The following is a 23084-nucleotide window of genomic DNA, read 5'->3' as shown; positions in this document are numbered from 1 at the left end:
AAAATTAAACGATTATGGCCCATCTCTTTCCCTGCATATATATCTTCTTGATGGGAGAAGAAGTGAACATATTTCAGAAAATAATAAAAATGAAAGCTCCCTAGTTTAACAACTTAATCCTATATATTTCATCTACTCACAGGAATAGTTGTGTTAGATAGATTGAAAAAAATTCAAGTAAAATTATAAAATAAAACTTAGTATCTAAGAGAATATGATAACTATGGTTGGAGGTAAGTTCCTATGCTTCTGCTTGATTTTTATGAAATCAAATAATCTTATAATGATAACAAGTTATTTTCAAATGACGATCACATTCAATTATTATGAAATATGGCATATTTTAATAAGGTAACAAATACTTTGTTTTCCCTGTAGCTATCAGAACATGGTTGATGGATTATTTGGAACCTAACACGTCCTCAACAAGGGCCAAAGCTATCGGTAAGTAAGAAAGAAAAATTAAACGAATCACGACCGTAATCAATTACTTTGAAAATAGGTTATATTTTCAAATGGAAATAAATACTCATTCAACGCGAAAACAATCGATGGTAAGTTGATGAATCTGTTTGAAATCTACTGCCCGGCGGATATGGGCTACAGCTGTTGATAAGTATAGAAAAACGATATATTTTAAATACTGATGCTGAAAGCTCCTCTTTCTTTTTTCCAAGCAGATATGAAAGAATCGTGAAGCAATTTGGAAACTGACACGCAGCCAATGCCCCCCTGTGGGCCAAAGCTGGTGCAAATTGCAATAATATTTCAGAGTCAAAAAAAGTAGGCTTCCCATCTTTGTGATCACTGTCGAGAGTGGGAGAGAAAATGTCATTGCAGAATTGAAAAGTCGGATGAAACATTTAAATTGAAGACTTAGAAGACAAGTGGTGAATTTTTTTCCTTGCCTTGTTAACACTGATGCGTTTGTTTTCAATTGGTTGATGACATAACTATGATTGTGATGAGTGGGGCTATTTACATATATAAAAGTAGGCTTCCCATCTTTGTGATCACTGTCGAGAGTGGGAGAGAAAATGTCATTGCAGAATTGAAAAGTCGGATGAAACATTTAAATTGAAGACTTAGAAGACAAGTGGTGAATTTTTTTCCTTGCCTTGTTAACACTGATGCGTTTGTTTTCAATTGGTTGATGACATAACTATGATTGTGATGAGTGGGGCTATTTACATATATAAAAGCGGCAAAGCTACAAAACCTACATTTATAACTAATATATCTATACGTGTATATATATAGTTATATACTGAGCGCTCATCAACATCATCCATTGCCATTTTGTTAATTTCAGCATATCCTACTCCGAGAATTAAGATGAATTCATTCCATGACCAACTCATGAAACCACCAAACGATGAGGAAGATTTCATGCTGATCATGGAGCTTGCCCACAGCTCATTACTTCCGATGACCATGAAAGCTATCATCGAGCTTGGTGTGTTAGAGATTTTAGCTAAAGCTAGTCCATCTCAGCTTTCTTCTTCTGAGATTGCATCTCAGCTGCCCACAAATAACCAAGAAGCCTCAACAGTACTTGATCGAATGTTACGACTCCTTGCTAGTTACTCTTTCCTAACATATAATCTTGTCACAAATAAAGATGGAAATGTTTTCAGAGTATATGGTTTAGCGTCCGTTTGCAGATATTTGCTTCCAAATGAAGACGGAGTTTCTCTTGCTCCCATTTTCCTCTTAGCTCAGGACAAAGTTTCTGTAGATCCTGGGTTTGTTTTCTAATTTCTCTGCGACATCTTTCATGAGTCATGAAAATTCCTTTATAACATTGTGAAGCACTCTTTACATTGTTGTAAAAGGGTATCTTTCCGCACGAAATTTGTGCTGACGTTCACATACGAGTATTTTCAATCTTTCATATACATTATTTCCATTCATTTTCTTTTTTTTTTTAAATTTCAGTATCTGTGAAAGAAATTTTATATCCCCGAATTGAATAGGTACCACTTGAAAGATTGTTTATTGGAAGGGACCCTGCCTTTTATGAAGGCACATAATGCAAAAAATCCATTTGAGTATGCTATGAAAGATGCTAGAAGACGGAACCTCTTCAATCAATCAATGCGCAATCATACGGCTTTAGTTATGAAGAAAATTCTTGAAATCTACAAAGGATTTGAAGAGATAAACCAATTGGTAGATGTTGCCGGTGGTTTAGGTGCTAATCTCAGCTTACTAGTTTCTAAATACCCACAAATTCGGGGTATTAACTTTGACTTGCCTCATGTCATTAAAGATGCACCTTCTTATCAAGGTATTCATTAATTTAAAAGAAAAAATTAGTGGCGCTTCGGTAGTTTGGTGAAATAATCATAAAAAAAAATTTAATTTTATTAAAGATATTCATATAGATCCACTTTTTTATATTTATGCCAAAATGAAAGATAGTTAGGTTATTACAGTAAAAAAATAGTTAGGTTATTATAAAAAAAAAAAAAAGAATTATCTTTAAAAAAATTTATGTCTATAATTTCAAAAATATGAGATTTCTATGATTATTTCACCAAACCTTCGAGTGTCACTGTCGTTTCCCCTCAATTTAAATATAAAATAACATGATATATATTTTTCTTTACATATTGTAATTTTTTTAAAAATCGTGCTATTTTGAGTTATATATTTCGCTTAATTATCAGTTAAAATATTATATATAATTTGCTTTTTGCTTTTTCCTTTTTCTTAATTTCGCTTGTAGGTGTGGAGCATGTTGGAGGAGATATGTTTGTTGAAGTGCCTAAAGGAGAAGCTATTTTCCTGAAGGTTAGTTCTCCAATTAATTTTTCCACTTGCCAACATATATGTTAACTCTGCATAAATTCTGGAAACTAATATAGGAAATTAATTTTCATATAAATCTTCAGTGGATACTTCATGACTGGAGTGATGACCAATGTGTGAAGATACTGAAGAATTGCTACGATGCTCTTCCAGAATTCGGGAAGGTCATTGTGGTAGACTCTTTAATACCAGAGTCCCTTGAGACTGATATTTTAAGCAGGTTTGTTTATCTGCTTGACATACAAATGTACACTGTTATTCCTGGGGCAAAGGAGAGGACAGTAGAGGAGTTGAAGGCTCTGGCGACAAAAGCTGGATTTACAGTTGTTAAACTTGTCTGTCGTGGTTACAGCTGTTGGCTTGTTGAACTCTACAAATGATCCGAGCTTTGACAAGCGTACAGGTCATTTCAAGGTTCTAATTTAATTAAATAAAATAAAATGCCGACGCCAGTCCTAATTATTTTGCCAGCATCGGCTTCTATTTCTTGTCATGTTTCAGTGACTCTTCTTAATGCTTGCGTGCAAAAGTAACTTAATAAAATCTTAGGTTGGATAATCCTGGCTTGTTTGGCTTACCTTCAACTCCTTATTTTGATATTGCGTTTTGCGCGTGCTGAAACAAATTATTGATCAATTTCTCCTAATGAAGCACCATAAATTAGGGGTGGGCATCGGATCGGATTCGGGTCAATTCAATCCAATCCGAACTGATCTGAATATGTTCGGATCGGATTGGGATTGACCTCTCAATCCGATCGGATAGAAACTTTGCAATCCGATCGGATTTGATTCGGTTCGGATCGGATTCGGATCGATCCGATCGGATTGCACTTGAAATTAAAAAGAATATATAACTTAAACATAAATAAGAAATAAAAATTGAAAAACAGCCCTAAATCCCTTAAATTCCCAAATCAAAAGATAAAAGAATCGATGCATCACCCACGAACACAACCGACAGCCGCATCACCCACGAACACAACCAATCACTTTGAGAAAAAAAAATCTGCAGCTGTCGTCGATGCCCCAGCTGCATGCCGACGGCATCCCAGCCGACAACCGTTGAGCCCGTGAATTGCACCGTTGCCACGCTACCAGCCGAAGCCTCATGCAAGAGTCTTAAACCCAGCCGTTGCATTTATTTGCTTATTGCAAGGGTTTCTAATGGAGTCGGATCCATCAAAACTTGTAAGGTGCAAAGGTTATAACTTATGAGGATAGGTTCCTTGACTTTGAAAAGCTTGTAGAGTTTTGGGTCTTTTGAATTGCTTCTGATTTTGTTTTTCCCTGTAGATAATTCTCCTTGTTTTTTGGTGATTGTAAGGTTGACTGCATGATTTAGGTTTCCTAATTTTGGGAGGCAATTGTTACCAAAGACATCAACAAAATAATTGATGTTAAAATGAAAACACTTTCAATTTGCTGTCTTTTTTTTCTCCATTTGCTGGCTTGCTGCGTTTTTCTTTTATTTGTGTGATTTCAAATTTGTGTTGCAACTTGTAGGTGCTCCAAATTCTTCTGATCTGTTCAAACATATCCAAATCCGATTTCAATATGATGTTACCGATCCGAAACGAATCCGAATAAAAATCCAATCCGAATCTGATCCGAAATTTTTATTCGGATCGGATTTTTATTCGGATTACATTCGAATGACTTTTTCATTAATCCGAACAATCCGAAATCCAATCGGATTGATCCGAATCTGATTTTGCCCATCCTACCATAAATTATCGAAGACATAAGTCCACGTGTATGCTGAGACAAATGACATTATGGTTATTGATAGGAATCACATAAAGATAACCGTTCAAAATTAAATTCATTGTGTCATTGTGACATGTAAATATGACAGGAATCAATAGCATTATACAATACATATACAAAAATGATTAAGATTATTATGAGATGTACATATAAAAATGATCAAGAGCATTATCTCATATAAATATGAAAATTATCAGGATCATTATATCAATTTATTATGAAAAAATAAAAAATATTATATTTGATTATTTATCTTTGTTAAGTTTTGTTCTCTTGTTTAAACATAGGCCTTTAAATTGCATTCACAGTACTAGAGTTCAATTCATATACCGAGTGTTTTCACATTTCGTATAAAAGCCCATGAGCCCAATTGGAATGATCTAAATTTAAGACCCAAAACCCTTATGTTTTTGTTTTCATCTTTAAGCCCAACATAGTTCATGTTTTATTTTTAATCTTCTTTGCTTATATAATTTACATTACTTAATTTAGTTAACAATAGAGATGTGAAGGATTTAAGGGAACAGACCAAATTAAAAAGAAAGAAACAAAAAGAGATAGAGCGAAAAGAACGAAAGCAAAAGTAAGAGAGTAGAAGAACATGGAGAAGAGAGAGTGAGAGAGTTGAAGGGGAGAGAGAGAGAGAGAGAGTTAAAATGTTAAGCAGTTTGTTTCACGATTTAAAATAAGTCTTGGGTTATAAATGAATATGCTTGAGGCAGCCCTTGCACTATGAGGAAAAACAACTACCATGACTGTCCCTGTGTGATGATTTTTAGTCTAGAGGCCTACAATGATAAACACATGATAGATTTTTTTTATTTTTTTTTTGTCATGCATTTATGATATAGTTGTGATAGAAAATTATCTATCAAAAACCTACGATAAACTTATAGTAAATTATTTAACTATAAAAACTGTATAACTGATTCTTTTATTTTTACTTCAATTGCGCGGGTTCGACTTTGTTTTGAAAAATATTTTATTACAAAAAATAAAGGGAAATGTTGTCATTTCTTAGATTATTCAAACGACAGCGTTTAGGGAAAAATAAATTAAACAAATGAAAGACACAAACCCTATTAATTTCATATCGATATTTTTAGTTTGTACAAGTGTTAAAGCGAAATCCAAACACACTCTTCTCTCATTCTCACAGCAAACCCATCGCTTGAAATCCTTGCACCACCTTTAAACACCGTCGATTTTGATAACCCAAACCCTTTAGTATGGAGAACCCACCGAACACGTGTTGCCACCCTCAAATTCAAAACCTAAACTGGGAACCCACCATCAATTGAGCACGTTAGAACCTGATTGTCCGACTGATACAGGTAATTATTGTTCGAACCCTAGAAGAGAAGTTAGAAACCCTAGAGGTGTACTTCTGAAACTCGTACACTGTCATGGAATTTTTTTTTTTTAATTTCATTGGTTAAATTTACTTTTTGATTGACATTACCGAATCTTAGAACTACAAAATGACATAGGCTTTATTCTCGAGTGGGGCAAATCACATGCATGTAGCCGTATGTTCACCATCTTCGAATTGGGGATATAGTTATTATTTTTGTATTCCCTCCAAGTGTTTGATAAAAAGCCTGAATCAATCTTGGCGCTTTAATTATTGCAGGCCATTTCTACCTATGAGGAGCCAAGGAATATGAAGCTTATTATATTCATTCGGAAAGCAAAGCTTAATGAGGTGTTGTATTTAATCTTGCTTATGCTTAGTCTAGGTGTACAATTCATCTGTCACATATTGTTCAATTTATGTTGACATAATGTTGCTTTGCTTTTTGAAGGACTGGGTTGTGTAAACTTACAGGAGATTCAAGGATTGTGAGAATCTAAATCTATATTTTATATTTTATATGAATTTGGCTTATTGAAATTATATTCCAATTGAATAATCAATGAATAATGAAATTTACTTTTGTGATTTTAAAAGATAGATGGAGTAAAATTATGTCAAAGGCTTACACATATTTCTTCCAAGATACAATTTGGAACTTTGTGCTTTGAAGATGAATTGTAAACTTTATTGTAATTTCAAGAATTCAACAGGCTTCATTGCTTTTTTATCTACAAATGATGCACTTGAGCACTAGTTACAGAATAGTAATTAGCAGTATATCTTGATCTTTGGCAGTATCTACAAGGCTGATGCTAGTGAAGCTCCAATAATATTACCGCCTTAAAATATTACCATTTTCACTTTTGATTTTTTCAGGATCTGGGCTCTGTGCAGGAGAGTATGTTACTCTAGGATGGAATAAAGTAAGTGGTTGGTTAACTAGTGGGAAAAAATTACACATCTGGGAATTTTTTTTAAAATTTTAATTTTTAAAGGGAAAAAATCATTTATGAGATCAATTATCTATCTTGTTGACCTTTATTCTTGTAATTAAGGTCCATCTGAAGTTGATTGCTTGTTTTTCAGAAAGATGATCTGAAGGCTGTGATTGATTACTTGTGGGTTGATGGAAATGTCTCTATGATTGGTTTATGGTGCCGTTCAATTGGTACTGTCACTAGGTATGGGTTGATGGAAATGTCTCTATGATTGGTTTATGGTGCTATTCAATTGGTGCTGTCACTATGTATATTTATTTGTTGTGAGCTTTATCTTCCTTTCTCCATTAGTTGTGATGAATAATGAAGTTTAGTAAACTTCTAATTGATGGTCTAACCACTATTGAACCTAGAAGATTTAAGGCTAGCTATTAGCTAAAGGATATGCTCAAAAGGAAATGGTTAATTTTAAGAAAGGTTTCCCACTTGTAGTCAGACATGCTTCAGTAAGGGTGTTGTTAGCTTTGACAACAGTTCATGACATGGAGCTTGATCAACTTGATATTAAAACTCCTTTCTTGCATGGAAGGCTATAAAAAGAGATTTTGATGATTCAACCAGGGGGGTATGTGGATCTAAAGAGTACTAATTATGCATGTTTGTTGAACAAATCATTGTATGGGTCAAAACAATTCCCTAGGCAGTAGTATCTCAGGTATGATGAGTTCATGATTTCTCATAGATTCGTTAGATGCTGTTTTAATTGTTATGTTTACTACAAGTCATCGAAAACTAATCTTTATATATACTTGCTGCTGTACGTGGATGATATATTGATAGCTTGTAAACAGAGAAGTGAAATTGAAGCCTTAAAGCTGCTGCTCAATTCAGAGTTTGATATGAAAAACTTAGGACATGCAAAGAAGATCTTAGGTACGAAGATAATGAGAAACAGAAGAGAGGGAACAATTTTTCTCTCACAAGAGAAATATTTACAATAAGTGCTTAGCACCTTTGGGATGCAACACTGTAAATCTGTCATAAAACCATTGCCATCTCACTTCATACTATCAAATCAGCAATACCCTAAAACAGATAAAGAAAGGGGCTGAAATGGTAAATATTCCTTATGCCAATGCTGTAGGGTGCATGATGTATGCTATGGTCCTAACAAGACTTGATATTTCAGGTGCTCTAAGCATTGCAAGCAGATATATGTTCAGCATCTAGTAAGGAGCATTGGAAAGCAATCAAATAGATATTGATGTACTTAAATAGTACTATAAAAAATGGACTACTGTATGGCAGATCAAATGGAATAAATGGTGGATTATGGGGTCATATGGACTCAGATTTTGTTGGTAATTATGATAGGAGAAGGTCCTTAACAGGGTATAGATTCATGTTGAATGCCTGCATTATAAACTGGAAAACAGGTCTCCAACATGTTATTTTTATGTCAACAATAGAGGCTGAATACACTAAAGCTACAGATGCAGTCAAGGAAACTTTATGGCTCAAAGGAATGTTGGCTAAGTTGGGATGCTTCAAAAGAATATTGATATCCACTGTGACAGATCAAGTGAAATTACTTGAGTAAAAATCCAGTTCATCATGAGAGAACCAAGCGTGGTGATGTCAAATTACACACTTTATAAGGAATGAAGTGTCCAAAGCAGTGATAAAAATGGAGAAGGTTCATACTGACGGCAACCCTGCAGACATGCTTACGAAGGTAAATCATATCTAAGTTCAAGGTTTGCATGAACAAGGCTGGTTTGTGCAATATTTGAAGTTGCAGAGGGAAGAGCAGAAAATCTAAACAGGTTTTGATTTTTTTAAGGTAGAGATTTGTTAAGTACAAGTGAAACAAATCAAGTGTTGACAAAACGACAAGAATGGAATGTGTTTTGGTGGTTAATGACTTAAACAAAACAACCAGCTAATCTGTGTTTCATTGAGATTTAATTTTGCTTAATTAAAAGACAATAAGCTTTGCCATTTTGGGCTTAATGAAACTCGACCAGTGACATATAAAGGTTGTTAAGAGGTCGTCATTACACATGCTTCTCATGTGCAATACTATCAAGCTTCTGGGTTTGTTATAAGCTGTTAACACAACTGATTATGGTGCAACAAATAGAGAGACCTAGAGAATTCAAGAGAGGGAGATAGCTTGAGAGAAGAGAGTTCTCTTATTCCTTGAATCTTGCTTTGAAAATCTCTTTGTAAAGAAACTTGAATCAATTAATAAAGCTAATCAGTTTGTTCCTCTCGTGGATGTTAGTAAATGAAAATTACCTTAACCACGTAATTGATTGTGTCTTGTGATTCCTTGCTGATTTGTATGTTGTTTTGGTAAATTCTGGTTTGATCATTTATGTGTTCATGTTCAGATTCTTAATTAGCTTCTCAGATAATATTTTAAGCATCTTGTTATTTAAATAATTATTTGCAAGATCATTGCAAAGGTATTAAATATTACTTTAAAATTGTAGTAACAATAATATTATAAAAGTAAAGAAAAATAAGGGTATAAATGTCAATTATTTAACAACGGGGATGTTTTTAAGATATTCTTTAAATTATAAAGTGTAAATAGACACTTAAATCAAATAAGAGGTATTAAATAAGCGTTTGATGGGAATGAACACCATTATATATTAAAAGAATTAAGATCATTATTTTGATGTATATAATAATTACGTGATGTATATAATAAGTCCATTATATGATCGACACACATGAAAATGATCAATAACAGTACGGGATGCATATATTACAGAGCTCAAAACCATCACGACTTATGCAAGTAACAAGAATCGAGAATATTATGGGATGTAAATGTGCACTAAAATAACCTATTATTAGGTAGGTTGGATTGATCATGATAGAGAAATCCATAAATTAAATAATAAAAAATTATGAGTCTTATCATGAAATTCATCAACATTAAGCTAAATGATAGGTTTTTAATGTTGAGGAAGTATACTTGTTCTATATAAATGTTTCTTGATATATTGTATATCTCACATTTATGAATGGATATATTTTTAAAATAATGAAAAATAGTGACTAGAAAAAAAATTGGAAAAGAAGAAAGAAAGTGCCTTAAACAAATATTTTTCATTGATAACTTTAGAGCAATCAAACATATTCTTCACATCAAGTAATTAATATTATAAATGGTCTCAACATCATGATATCTAGTTAGTCAATCTATTATGTGTGAAAATTACAATATGCAGATTAATTGTGCCTCTTAAAACGACCTATTAGTCAGTAGGTTTAAAGGATCTTATTAGTGGGACTCATAAATTAAATAATAAAAAATTTATGAGTTTTATTATGAAATCAATTGAATATTATGTCAAATGACAATTGATGCTGAGGTAATTTATTTCTCCCACACAAATTTTTTTCAATATAATGTAGATCTCATGTTTATGAATGAGAACATTTTTAGAACTCAAAAGAATTAATAAGCAAGTTAAAAAAATTGGAAAAAAAATAATGAAGTGGCTTAAAAAAATTTTTATTGATAAATTCAAAGCAATCAAATTATTCAAATCTCATCTTCGCACCACATAATTAATATTTTAAGAGTGATAACATTGTCAAAAACTCTTATATAAATTTATCTTATACAAGTTGATGTGGCATTAATTCATTGATTGAATGAAAATATAAAATCATATAAATAAATTATGTAGACCAAGTGAAATTTAATTCAACTAATTTTATCATATCATGTCAATTTATACAAAATAAATTTATACAAAAACTTATTCCTATATCATTACTCATATTTTAAATGGTCCCAATACCACATACTATCTAAGTCGTCAATCTGTTAATAATGAAAAGGACGATACGCCAATTAATGTGCCTCTTAAAACTGATTGTTATTTATTGTCACCCAGCATCATAATATCATGTTACGTCAGAAATTGTCCCTAATTATTTCCATTCACCGGCTTCAATTGACTTATAACAATAACAACCAATAGCGTGCCCTTAGGACTGGGATGGACCAAAAAGTCACATTAGGGCATAGACATGAATCAAAATTTTTAAAGTTTACTGTGAAAGGGTACAGTTACAGGCTTATGGAATTTCGGGCTTTATAATTTATAAATTAAAAATTAATTTATTATTTATATAGTTATAATTTTTAATTATTATTTATAGTTTATTATATTGTGTTGTAAGTATTTTATGTATTATGTATAAATAATTATTTTTAATTTAAGTTTTTTTTTTACTTTTGGCTATATTAAAAATTTATTTAAAAATTAATGGAAGCCCAAGAACTTGGATGGGCTAGTACAGGGGTTCGGTCTATTATCAACAACATAAATTTTGGCCTGGGCTTAAAAAATCTTGTTCTAGACCAGCAATTTGCCATCTTACTGGGACTTTCTCACTTTATTTTCCCACGGTAATTTATCTTGTGCAGTGTGCACGCTTGTATCCATTCATACTTTTCTTTCTCTTGAAAATCTTATGTGTTCGGGGGATTTTCCTACGGGATTAATGATGTGTTTACATTTTAAATTGGAGTGGGAATTTTGAAGAGTATAAATCCTGAAATTAGGAGTTGGAGTGAGAGTTGGAGTAAGTTGTTTACTTACACTATAATCAGAACATGAAATTGGGAATAAATGATTTTAAATTATAATTTTATCCTTATTTAAATGTTATATTTTTTAATTATAAAATTAATAAAAATAGATTTAAAAAATAAAATATTTATTTTATTATATTTGTAAATTAATAATGAATATTAATATTCTTAATTATGTAAATAATTTTTTTATTAATTTTAATTTTAATTAAGTAAATAAAAAATTATTATTAAGAGCAACACAAATGAAACATTATTATTAATAATATAATACAAAATTAATATTTTCTTAGAATAAAATATTGAGTATTATTACAGTAATGACATAGCAACTCATAAGAACAGTCAAGAACCCATTAAATTATTTGTCACTCAACTATAAGCAAATCTAGTTCATATTCTGAAAGAGATAAACAAACATCAACATATTGTTCACGGGATACATTAGATCAATTAAAGAAAGAAGAAATGTATAAGTTGAGAACGGCAAAAAGTAAATCCAAATAACTTTGCGGGTTTTTTCAATGCTGCTAAAGCTGTCCTCTTGAATTCTGATCTTCTTCTTCTTTTTCTCTCTAATGTGTTTAATGATAAGTCCTTACCGCAGTTTTATGTGGTTCGCGCCTCCTTTTATAACTAAAAACTAGGGTAAACAAAAGTCTCGGGTGTGCATGAGTTAAATTAGAAAACTGCATATCGCAATTCTGCAACTGACCCATGCTAAGTTTTCTCCCTCAGTGCTCCAGGATTGCTATAGCAATGGTTGCTCTAACAACGGTTAGAACACTGCACTGTTCTCGGTTGTGTTTAACTTCTTTTGTGGCTATATTCTTTCCTCCTCTTGCTGGTCTAATATCACAGCATCCCTTCATGAATTATAAACTTCTGAAAACCTACAATTATGCACATGTTTTGAGTACAAATTACTTTAATTCAAAGGCACCAAAGCCATCCATGGGCACATTATGGAAATGACAGATATAGTTGCTCAACTCAAGTCTTTAGAAATTGACATTTCTGAGTTTTTTTTAGTTCACTTTATCATTAATTCACACCTATATGAATATGGACCTTTCAGAATCTCCTATAACACATATAAAATAAAATAAAAAGTAGTCTATCAATGAACTTTTGCCTTTGTCTGTGCAAAAGGAGGAAAGGCTGAATCAGGAAAAGATGGAAAGTATCATATATTGACTCATGGAAAGAAAAATGACAAAGGGGAAAAGAAAAGGAAAAACGTCTCTAATCAAATCAACAAGGATGTTGTTAAGTGCTTTTTTTCTAAAAGGAAAAGGCGCATGAAGAAGGCTTGCCCCAAATGCAAGACTTGGCTTAAAAAGAAAGGTAATTATATATCTCTAGCGTGTTACAAATCTAATATGGTTCAAATTTCTCAAAATACTTGGTGAATTGACTCTGGTTCTACTATCATTGTTGCTAATACCATGCAGGTTTCTTAAACCAAAGGAAACCGATGAACAATTAATGTATAATCTATTCAAGAAATAAAATGCCTCCATATGTTAAAGTTAAGGGGACCTACAGACTTGGTCTTAATTATGGCTTTGTCTTAGACCTTGGGAAAACCTTTTATATTTTATTATTTTCTAGAATCCTTATCTGTTTCAAGACTTTTACCTCTTGGTTTTACTTTTAATTTCATTTAGATATCTTTTCATTTGTTTAAAGACTCTATTGTTATTAGTGATGGAATATTAGATGATAGTTTGTTTAAACTTTATTTAAATCCTATTTTTGATTATAACCTTATGACTTTGCATGGGAATATTAGTACAAAGAGAGGTTTTAAATGAAAAATCCTCTATGTTATGGCATAGGGGATTAGGTCATACTCTCATCGAGCGAATTAAAAGATTAATAAAGGACGGCATCCTTAAGACTCTTGACTTTATTAATCTTTGTACTTTTGTGGACTGCTTTAAGGGAAAGCATACCAATAAGACCAAGAAAGGTGGCACAAGGAGTTCTAAAATTACGCACACTTATATTTGTGGCCCATGTCTAGAAGTGTGCTTAAATGGTATGAAATACTTTATCTCCTTTATTGACGATTATTCATGTTATACGTGTCTCTACTTTTTTTATGATAAAGGTGAAGCATTAGATGCTTCTAAAATTTGAAAGTAGAAATAGAGAAACAATTAGGAAAATAAATTAAAATCAATAGATTAAATAGAGGTGGAGAATATTATGGTTGGTACATGGGATAAGGATAAAAACCAGGCCCATTTGTTAGGTTTCTAAATTAAGAAGGCATTGTTGCTCAATACATAATGTCATGCATGCCGTATCAAAATGGTGTAGCAGAAAAATAAAACCAAACATTAATGTACATGGTCTTGAGTATGATATGCAACTTCAGTCTCCCATTATTCTTGTGGAGTGAAGCTCTAAAAACTATTGTATATGTGTTAAATAGAGTTCCACCAAAAGTTGCTCCTAAAACACCTTCTGAATTATGAAAAGGTTGGAAACCTAGTTTAAGACATGTGCATGAATGGTGTTGTCCCGCTGAAGTTAGAGTATACAAACCACAAGAGAAAAAGTTAGACCTAGGACAGTTAATAGTTTTTTCATTGGCTATACGAAAGGTCTAAGGGGTATAGATTCTATTAACCATCCCATAATTCTAAAATTGTAAAAGCATGAAATGCACATTTTCTAGAGAGTGATACAAATAATAGGACTAGTCAATCTCAAAACTTAGTTTTGAGCGAGATCCAAGTACAGAATCTACTCTTGAATCTTCACGAAAATTAGTTGTAATTCAAGATAATCACCAATATTTACAAGATTATCAATAACTAATTCTTGAAGTGTCACATCACGTAGAAAGCAATCCTGAGGATACAGTTATCGAAAATCCTCTTCAAAATGATGTTGATGTAACATTAAGGAGATCTACAAGGATGAGAAAACTTGCAATTACTTCTGATTATATTGTATACTTATAAGAATCTAACATTGACATTAGTGCTGAAGGTGCCCTACTATATTTTTACAGGCCATGAGTTGTAGTAAATCCATGTTATGGCATAATGTCATAAATGATAAGATGGATTCAATGGCTAATAACTAAGCTTAGCATATTGTAGAATTGCCTAAAAAAGCAAAAGCCATTGGCTATAAATGGGTTTTTAAAACCAAAAGAAATTCCTCATGCAATATCAAAAGATATAAAACTTGACTTGTAGCCAATGGATTCACTCAACAAGAAAGATTGATTATCATGAAACTTTCTCTCTAGTCTCTAATAAAGATTCCTTTTGGATAATCATGGCATTTGGTGGCTTATTTTGATACGGAATTACATCAAATGGACTTCAAAACCACTTTCCTCAATGGAGATCTAAAGGAAGAGGTTTACACAAAACAATTAGAAGGGCTCATCTTAAGTGAAAATAGTCACTTAGTTTGTAAGCATAAGATTAAAACAAGCTTCTCGTTAGTGGTATTTAAAGTTCCATGACATAATTTCTTCATTTGGTTTCATGGAGAATATTATGGATCAATATATATATCGTGAGGTCAGTGGAAGAAAAAGCATTTTCTTAGTCCTATATGTAGATGATATTTTGCTTTCTTTAAGTGACTTGGGCTTGTTTCATGGGGTTAAATATTTTCTCTCACAACAATTTGATATGAAAGATATAACTGAGACTTCTTATATCATTGGTTTAAAAATTCAAAGAGATAGATCCCGAGGGATATTAGGATTATCTCAAGAAACCTATCAATAAAGTTCTTGAGAGATTTCGTATGAAAGATTATTCATCTAGTATGGCCTATTATCAAAGGTGACAAATTTAGTTTAAAGCAGTGCCGAGAGAATAAAATTCTAAGGGAACAGATGACCAATATTCCTTATGCAGAGTTTAATGTATGCTTTGGGTTGCATAAGCCCTAACATTGCATTTACAATAAGAATGTTGGGAAGATATCAATCTAATTCAAGTTTGGAACACAGAAGAACTACAAATTTTTAGCAAGTTTCTATAGCAAAGAGTAACTAAAGTGGAAATTGAAGAAAGCATATCAGCACTAAGTACTTAGCTCTTAGAGAGCATATTAGATCACAAAATGTGGTTATTGAACATATCACTACCAAATAGATGATTACAGATCCATTGACGAAGGGATTACCAGTAAAGTTGTATAAGGAACATATAGAGAACACGGGATGCAATTTTTTTATATAATTTTATGTAAGTGAGATACCATGTTTTATGTACTAGTTTTTCAATTGACTCTAAATTTTTAATTTATCAAATTGTCATCTCATATGATTTTTATACATAAGGTTTAAACAACGACTATATGTATAGATATTTAAATAAAATAAAAAAAGGACCATGAATGAGTATTTGGAAGCTTATTCATAAAGTATATCCCACATTAAGTACTCACTTTAGGACAAGACTATATTGTAATGCGTGGAAGGCAATACTTGTTTTTAAAGAACTTGCCACAATGATTCATGGTTTTTCAATTTTTAGTTTGAGTATAAAGTTAAAACATTTAGAGAAAATTAAAGATTATGAGTTTGTAGTGAGGTGGACAAAGTGTGAGAATGTAAGACACGTTTTTGTGTCCTTAAGTGGTAATAATTACCATTAGGTAATTATGTTTTAGTTAATTTAAACTTTTTGTCCTTATTTTATTTATCATCGTTATTACATTTATTTAAATTTAAAAATTTAATATATGAGCAGTTTAAAGAGAAGTTATATTAACTTCCACTATTCCTAATATCTCTCTACATGTTACAGTGGTTAACAAAATTTAAACGATTATGGCCCATCTCTTTCCCTTGCATATATATTCTTCTTGATGGGAGAAGAAGTGAACATATTTCAGAAAATAATAAAATTGAAAGCTCCCTATTTTAACAACTTAGTCCTATATATTTTCATCTACTCACCGGAATAGTGGTGTTAGATAGATTGAAAAAATTCAAGTAAAATTATAAAATAAAACTTAGTATCTAAGAGAATCTGATAACTATGGTTGGAGGTAAGTTCCTATGCTTCTGCTTGATTTTTATGAAATCAAATAATCTTATAATGGTAACAAGTTATTTTCAAATGACGATCACATTCAATTATTATGAAATATGGTATATTTTAACAATGTAACAAATACTTTGTTTTCCCTGTAGCTATCAGAACATGGTTGATGGATTATTTGGAACCTATCGCGTCCTCAACAAGGGCCAAAGCTATCGGTAAGTAAGAAAGAAAAATTAAACGAATCACGACCATAATCAATTACTTTGAAAATAGGTTATATTTTCAAATGGAAATAAATACTCATTCAACGCGAAAACAATCGATGGTTAGTTGATGAATTTGTTTGAAATCTACTGCCCGCGGATATGTGCTACAGCTGTTGATAAGTATAGAAAAACGATATATTTTAAATACTGATGTTGAAAGCTCTTCTTTCTTTTTTCGAAGCAGATATGAAAGAATGGTGAGGCAATTTGGAAACTGACATGCAGCCAAAGCTGGTGCAAATTGCAATAATATTTCAGAGTCAAAAAAAGTAGGTACCCAGGTTTCCCATCTTTGTGATCACTGTCGAGAGTGGGACAGAAAATGTCATTGCAGAATTGAAAAGTCGGATAAAACATTTAAATTGAAGACTTAGAAGACAAGTGGTGAATGATTCCCTTGTTAAAACTGATGCGTTTGTTTTCAATTGGTTGATGACATAACTATGATTGTGATGAGTGGGGCTATTTACATATATAAAAGCGGCAAAGCTACCAAAACCTACATTTATAACTAATATATCTATACGTGTATCTATATAGTTATATACTGAGCGCTCATCAACATCATCCATTGCCATTTTGTTAATTTCAGCATATCCTACTCCGAGAATTAAGATGAGTTCATTCCATGACCAACTCATGAAACCACCAAACGATGAGGAAGATTTCATGCTGATCATGGAGCTTGCCCACAGCTCATTACTTCCGATGACCATGAAAGCTATCATCGAGCTTGGTGTGTTAGAGATTTTAGCTAAAGCTAGTCCATCTCAGCTTTCTTCTTCTGAGATTGCATCTCAGCTGCCCACAAATAACCAAGAAGCCTCAACAGTGCTTGATCGAATGTTACGACTCCTTGCTAGTTACTCTTTCCTAACATATAATCTTGTCACAAATAAAGATGGAAATGTTTGCGGAGTATATGGTTTAGCGTCCGTTTGCAGATATTTGCTTCCAAATGAAGACGGAGTTTCTCTTGCTCCCATTTTCCTCTTAGCTCGGGAGAAAGTTTCTGTAGATCCTTGGTTTGTTTTCTAATTTCTCTGCGACATCTTTCATGAGTCATGAAAATTCCTTCATAACATTGTGAAGCACTCTTTACATTGTTGTAAAAGGGTATCTTTCCGTACGAAATTTGTGCTGACGTTCACATATGAGTATTTTCAATCTTTCATATACATTATTTCCATTCATTTTCTTTTTTCTTTTTTTTTAATTTCAGTATCTGTGAAAGAAATTTTATATCCCCGAATTGAATAGGTACCACTTGAAAGATTGTTTATTGGAAGGGACCCTACCTTTTATGAAGGCACATAATACAAAAAATCCATTTGAGTATGCTATGAAAGATGCTAGAAGACGGAACCTCTTCAATCAATCAATGAGCAATCATACGGCTTTAGTTATGAAGAAAATTCTTGAAATCTACAAAGGATTTGAAGAGATAAACCAATTGGTAGATGTTGCCGGTGGTTTAGGTGCTAATCTCAGCTTACTAGTTTCTAAATACCCACAAATTCGGGGTATTAACTTTGACTCGCCTCATGTCATTAAAGATGCACCTTCTTATCCAGGTATTCATTAATTTAAAAGAAAAAATTAGCGGCGCTTCGGTAGTTTGGTGAAATAATAATAAAAACTTTTTTATTTTTATTAGAGATGGTCATATAGATCCACTTTTTTATATTTATGCCGAAATGCAAGATAGTTAGGTTATTAAAGTAAAAAAATAGTTAGGTTATTATAGAAAAAAAAAGAAAGAATTATCCTAAAAAAATTTATGCCTATAATTTCAAAAATATGAGATTTCTATGATCATTTCACCAAACTTTCGAGTGTCACAGTCGTTTCCCCTCAATTTAAATATAAAATAACATGATATATATTTTTCTTTACATATTGTAATTTTTTTTTAAATCGTGCTATTTTGAGTTATATATTTCGCTTAATTATCAGTTACAACATTATATATAATTTGCTTTTTCCTTTTTCTTAATTTCGCTTCTAGGTGTGGAGCATGTTGGAGGAGATATGTTTGTTGAAGTGCCTAAAGGAGAAGCTATTTTTCTGAAGGTTAGTTCTCCAATTAATTTTTCCACTTGCCAACATATATGTTAACTCTGCATAAATTCTGGAAACTAATATAGGAAATTAATTTTCATATAAATCTTCAGTTGATACTTCATGACTGGAGTGATGACCAATGTGTGAAGATACTGAAGAATTGCTACGATGCTCTTCCAGAATTCGGGAAGGTCATTGTGGTAGACTCTTTAATACCAGAGTCCCTTGAGACTGATATTTTAAGCAGGCTTGTTTATCTGCTTGACATACAAATGTACACTATATTTCCTGGGGCAAAGGAGAGGACAGTAGAGGAGTTGAAGGCTCTGGCGACAAAAGCTGGATTTACAGCTGTTAAACTTGTCTGTCGTGGTTACAGCTGTTGGCTTGTTGAACTCTACAAATGATCCGAGCTTTGACAAGCGTACAGGTCATTTAAAGGTTCTAATTTAATTAAATAAAATAAAATGCCGACGCCAGTCCTAATTATTTTGCCAGCATCGGCTTCTATTTCTTGTCATGTTTCAGTGACTCTTCTTAATGCTTGCGTGCAAAAGTAACTTAATAAAATCTTAGGTTGGATAATCCTGGCTTGTTTGGCTTACCTTCAACTCCTTATTTTGATATTGCGTTTTGCGCGTTCTAAAACAAATTATTGATCAATTTCTCCTAATGAAGCACCATAAATTAAGGGTGGGCATCGGATCGGATTCGGGTCAATTCAATCCAATCCGAACTGATCTGAATATGTTCGGATCGGATTGGGATTGACCTCTCAATCCGATCGGATAGAAACTTTGCAATCCGATCGGATTTGATTCGGTTCGGATCGGATCCGGATCGATCCGATCGGATTGCACTTAAAATTAAAAAGAATATATAACTTAAACATAAATAAGAAATAAAAATTGAAAAACAGCCCTAAATCCCTTAAATTCCCAAATCAAAAGAGAAAAGAATCGATGCATCACCCACAAACACAACCGACAGCCGCATAACCCACGAACACAACCAATCACTTTGAGAAAAAAAAATCTGCAGCTGTCGTCGATGCCCCAGCTGCATGCCGACGGCATCCCAGCCGACAACCGTTGAGCCCGTGAATTGCACCGTTGCCACGCTACCAGCCGAAGCCTCATGCAAGAGTCTTAAACTCAGCCGCTGCATTTATTTGCTTATTGCAAGGGTTTCTAATGGAGTCGGATCCATCAAAACTTGTAAGGTGCAGAGGTTATAACTTATGTGGATAGGTTTCTTGACTTTGAAAAGCTTGTAGAGTTTTGGGTCTTTTGAATTGCTTCTGATTTTGTTTTTCCCTGTAGATAATTCTCCTTGTTTTTTGGTGATTGTAAGGTTGACTGCTTGATTTAGGTTTCCTAATTTTGGGAGGCAATTGTTACCAAAGACATCAACAAAATAATTGATGTTAAAATGAAAACACTTTCAATTTGCTGTCTTTTTTTTCTCCATTTGCTGGCTTGCTGCGTTTTTCTTTTATTTGTGTGATTTCAAATTTGTGTTGCAACTTGTAGGTGCTCCAAATTCTTCTGATCTGTTCAAACATATCCAAATCCGATTTCAATATGATGTTACCGATCCGAAACGAATCCGAATAAAAATCCAATCCGAATTCGATCCGAAATTTTTATTCGGATCGGATTTTTATTCGGATTACATTCGAATGACTTTTTCATTAATCCGAATAATCCGAAATCCGATCGGATTGATCCGAATCCGATTTTGCCCATCCTACCATAAATTATCGAAGACGTAAGTCCACGTGTATGCTGAGACAAATGACATTATGGTTATTGATAGGAATCACATAAAGATAACCGTTCAAAATTAAATTCATTGTGTCATTCTGACATGTAAATATGACAGGAATCAATAGCATTATACAATACATATACAAAAATGATTAAGATTATTATGAGATGTACATATAAAAATGATCAAGAGCATTATCTCATATAAATATGAAAATTATCAGGACCATTATATCAATTTATTATGAAAAAATAAAAAATATTATATTTGATTATTTATCTTTGTTAAGTTTTGTTCTCTTGTTTAAACATAGGCCTTTAAATTGCATTCACAGTACTAGAGTTCAATTCATATACCGAGTGTTTTCACATTTGGTATAAAAGCCCATGAGCCCAATTGGAATGATCTAAATTTAAGACCCAAAACCCTCATGTTTTTGTTTTCATCTTTAAGCCCAACATAGTTCATGTTTTATTTTTAATCTTCTTTGCTTATATAATTTACATTACTTAATTTAGTTAACAATAGAGATGTGAAGGATTTAAGGGAACAGACCAAATTAAAAAGAAAGAAAGAAAAAGAGATAGAGGGAAAAGAACGAAAGCAAAAGGAAGAGAGTAGAAGAACGTGGAGAAGAGAGAGTGAGAGAGTTGAAGGGGAGAGAGAGAGAGGGTCAAAGTGTTAAGCAATTTGTCTCACGATTTAAAATAAGTTTTGGGGTATAAATGAATATGCTTGAGGCAACCCTTGCACTATGAGGACAAACACCTACCATGACTGTCCCCTGTGTGATGATTTTTAGTCTAGAGTCCTACAATAATAAACACATGATAGATTTGTTTTTTTTTTTTTATCATGCATTTATGATATAGTTGTGATAGAAAATTATCTATCAAAAACCTACGATAAACTTATAGTAAATTATTTAACTATAAAAACTGTATAACTGATTCTTTTATTTTTACTTCAATTGCGCGGGTTCGACTTTGTTTTGAAAAATATTTTATTACAAAAAATAAAGGGGAATGTTGTCATTTCCTAGATTATTCAAACGACAGCGTTTAGGGAAAAATAAATTAAACAAATGAAAGACCAAACGCTATTCATTTCATATCGATATTTTTAGTTTTTACAAGTGTTAAAGCGAAATCCAAACACACTCTTCTCTCACTCTCACAGCAAACCCATCGCTTGAAATCCTTGCACCACCTTTAAACACCGTCGATTTTGATAACCCAAACCCTTTAGTATGGAGAACCCACCGAACACGTGTTGCCACCCTCAAATTCAAAACCTAAACTGGGAACCCACCATCAATTGAGCACGTTAGAACCTGATTGTCCGACTGATACAGGTAATTATTGTTCGAACCCTAGAAGAGAAGTTAGAAACCCTAGAGGTGTACTTCTGAAACTCGTACACTGTCATGGAATTTTTTTTTTTTAATTTCATTGGTTAAATTTACTTTTTGATTGACATTACCGAATCTTAGAACTACAAAATGACATAGGCTTTATTCTCGAGTGGGGCAAATCACATGCATGTAGCCGTATGTTCACCATCTTCGAATTGGGGATATAGTTATTATTTTTGTATTCCCTCCAAGTGTTTGATAAAAAGCCTGAATCAATCTTGGCGCTTTAATTATTGCAGGCCATTTCTACCTATGAGGAGCCAAGGAATATGAAGCTTATTATATTCATTCGGAAAGCAAAGCTTAATGAGGTGTTGTATTTAATCTTGCTTATGCTTAGTCTAGGTGTACAATTCATCTGTCACATATTGTTCAATTTATGTTGACATAATGTTGCTTTGCTTTTTGAAGGACTGGGTTGTGTAAACTTACAGGAGATTCAAGGATTGTGAGAATCTAAATCTATATTTTATATTTTATATGAATTTGGCTTATTGAAATTATATTCCAATTGAATAATCAATGAATAATGAAATTTACTTTTGTGATTTTAAAAGATAGATGGAGTAAAATTATGTCAAAGGCTTACACATATTTCTTCCAAGATACAATTTGGAACTTTGTGCTTTGAAGATGAATTGTAAACTTTATTGTAATTTCAAGAATTCAACAGGCTTCATTGCTTTTTTATCTACAAATGATGCACTTGAGCACTAGTTACAGAATAGTAATTAGCAGTATATCTTGATCTTTGGCAGTATCTACAAGGCTGATGCTAGTGAAGCTCCAATAATATTACCGCCTTAAAATATTACCATTTTCACTTTTGATTTTTTCAGGATCTGGGCTCTGTGCAGGAGAGTATGTTACTCTAGGATGGAATAAAGTAAGTGGTTGGTTAACTAGTGGGAAAAAATTACACATCTGGGAATTTTTTTTTAAATTTTAATTTTTAAAGGGAAAAAATCATTTATGAGATCAATTATCTATCTTGTTGACCTTTATTCTTGTAATTAAGGTCCATCTGAAGTT

The 23084-nt window shown here is 32.5% G+C and overlaps 2 protein-coding genes across 2 annotated transcripts; both read left to right on the top strand.

Annotated features, from left to right (window-relative positions):
• The first annotated feature begins 1229 nt into the window (after nucleotides 1-1229).
• Nucleotides 1230-4193, top strand: LOC18037750 (caffeic acid 3-O-methyltransferase). The gene is made up of 4 exons (XM_006427926.2): nucleotides 1230-1745; nucleotides 1977-2290; nucleotides 2732-2796; nucleotides 2898-4193. Exons 1-4 carry the CDS (start codon nucleotides 1336-1338, stop codon nucleotides 3192-3194), a joined length of 1086 nt encoding a protein of 361 aa, XP_006427989.2. The 5' UTR covers nucleotides 1230-1335; the 3' UTR covers nucleotides 3195-4193.
• A 13118-nt stretch (nucleotides 4194-17311) lies between these two features.
• On the top strand, nucleotides 17312-20405 carry LOC18037667 (caffeic acid 3-O-methyltransferase). The gene is made up of 4 exons (XM_006427925.2): nucleotides 17312-17829; nucleotides 18065-18378; nucleotides 18813-18877; nucleotides 18979-20405. Exons 1-4 carry the CDS (start codon nucleotides 17420-17422, stop codon nucleotides 19273-19275), a joined length of 1086 nt encoding a protein of 361 aa, XP_006427988.2. The 5' UTR covers nucleotides 17312-17419; the 3' UTR covers nucleotides 19276-20405.
• Nucleotides 20406-23084: the final 2679 nt, after the last annotated feature.

Source organism: Citrus clementina, unplaced genomic scaffold (assembly GCF_000493195.1).
Source record: "Citrus clementina cultivar Clemenules unplaced genomic scaffold, Citrus_clementina_v1.0 scaffold_7, whole genome shotgun sequence".
NCBI classification, from domain to species: Eukaryota; Viridiplantae; Streptophyta; class Magnoliopsida; order Sapindales; family Rutaceae; genus Citrus; species Citrus x clementina.
Note: the sequence above shows the minus strand (reverse complement) of the source record. Positions and strands in the feature narration are given on the sequence as shown.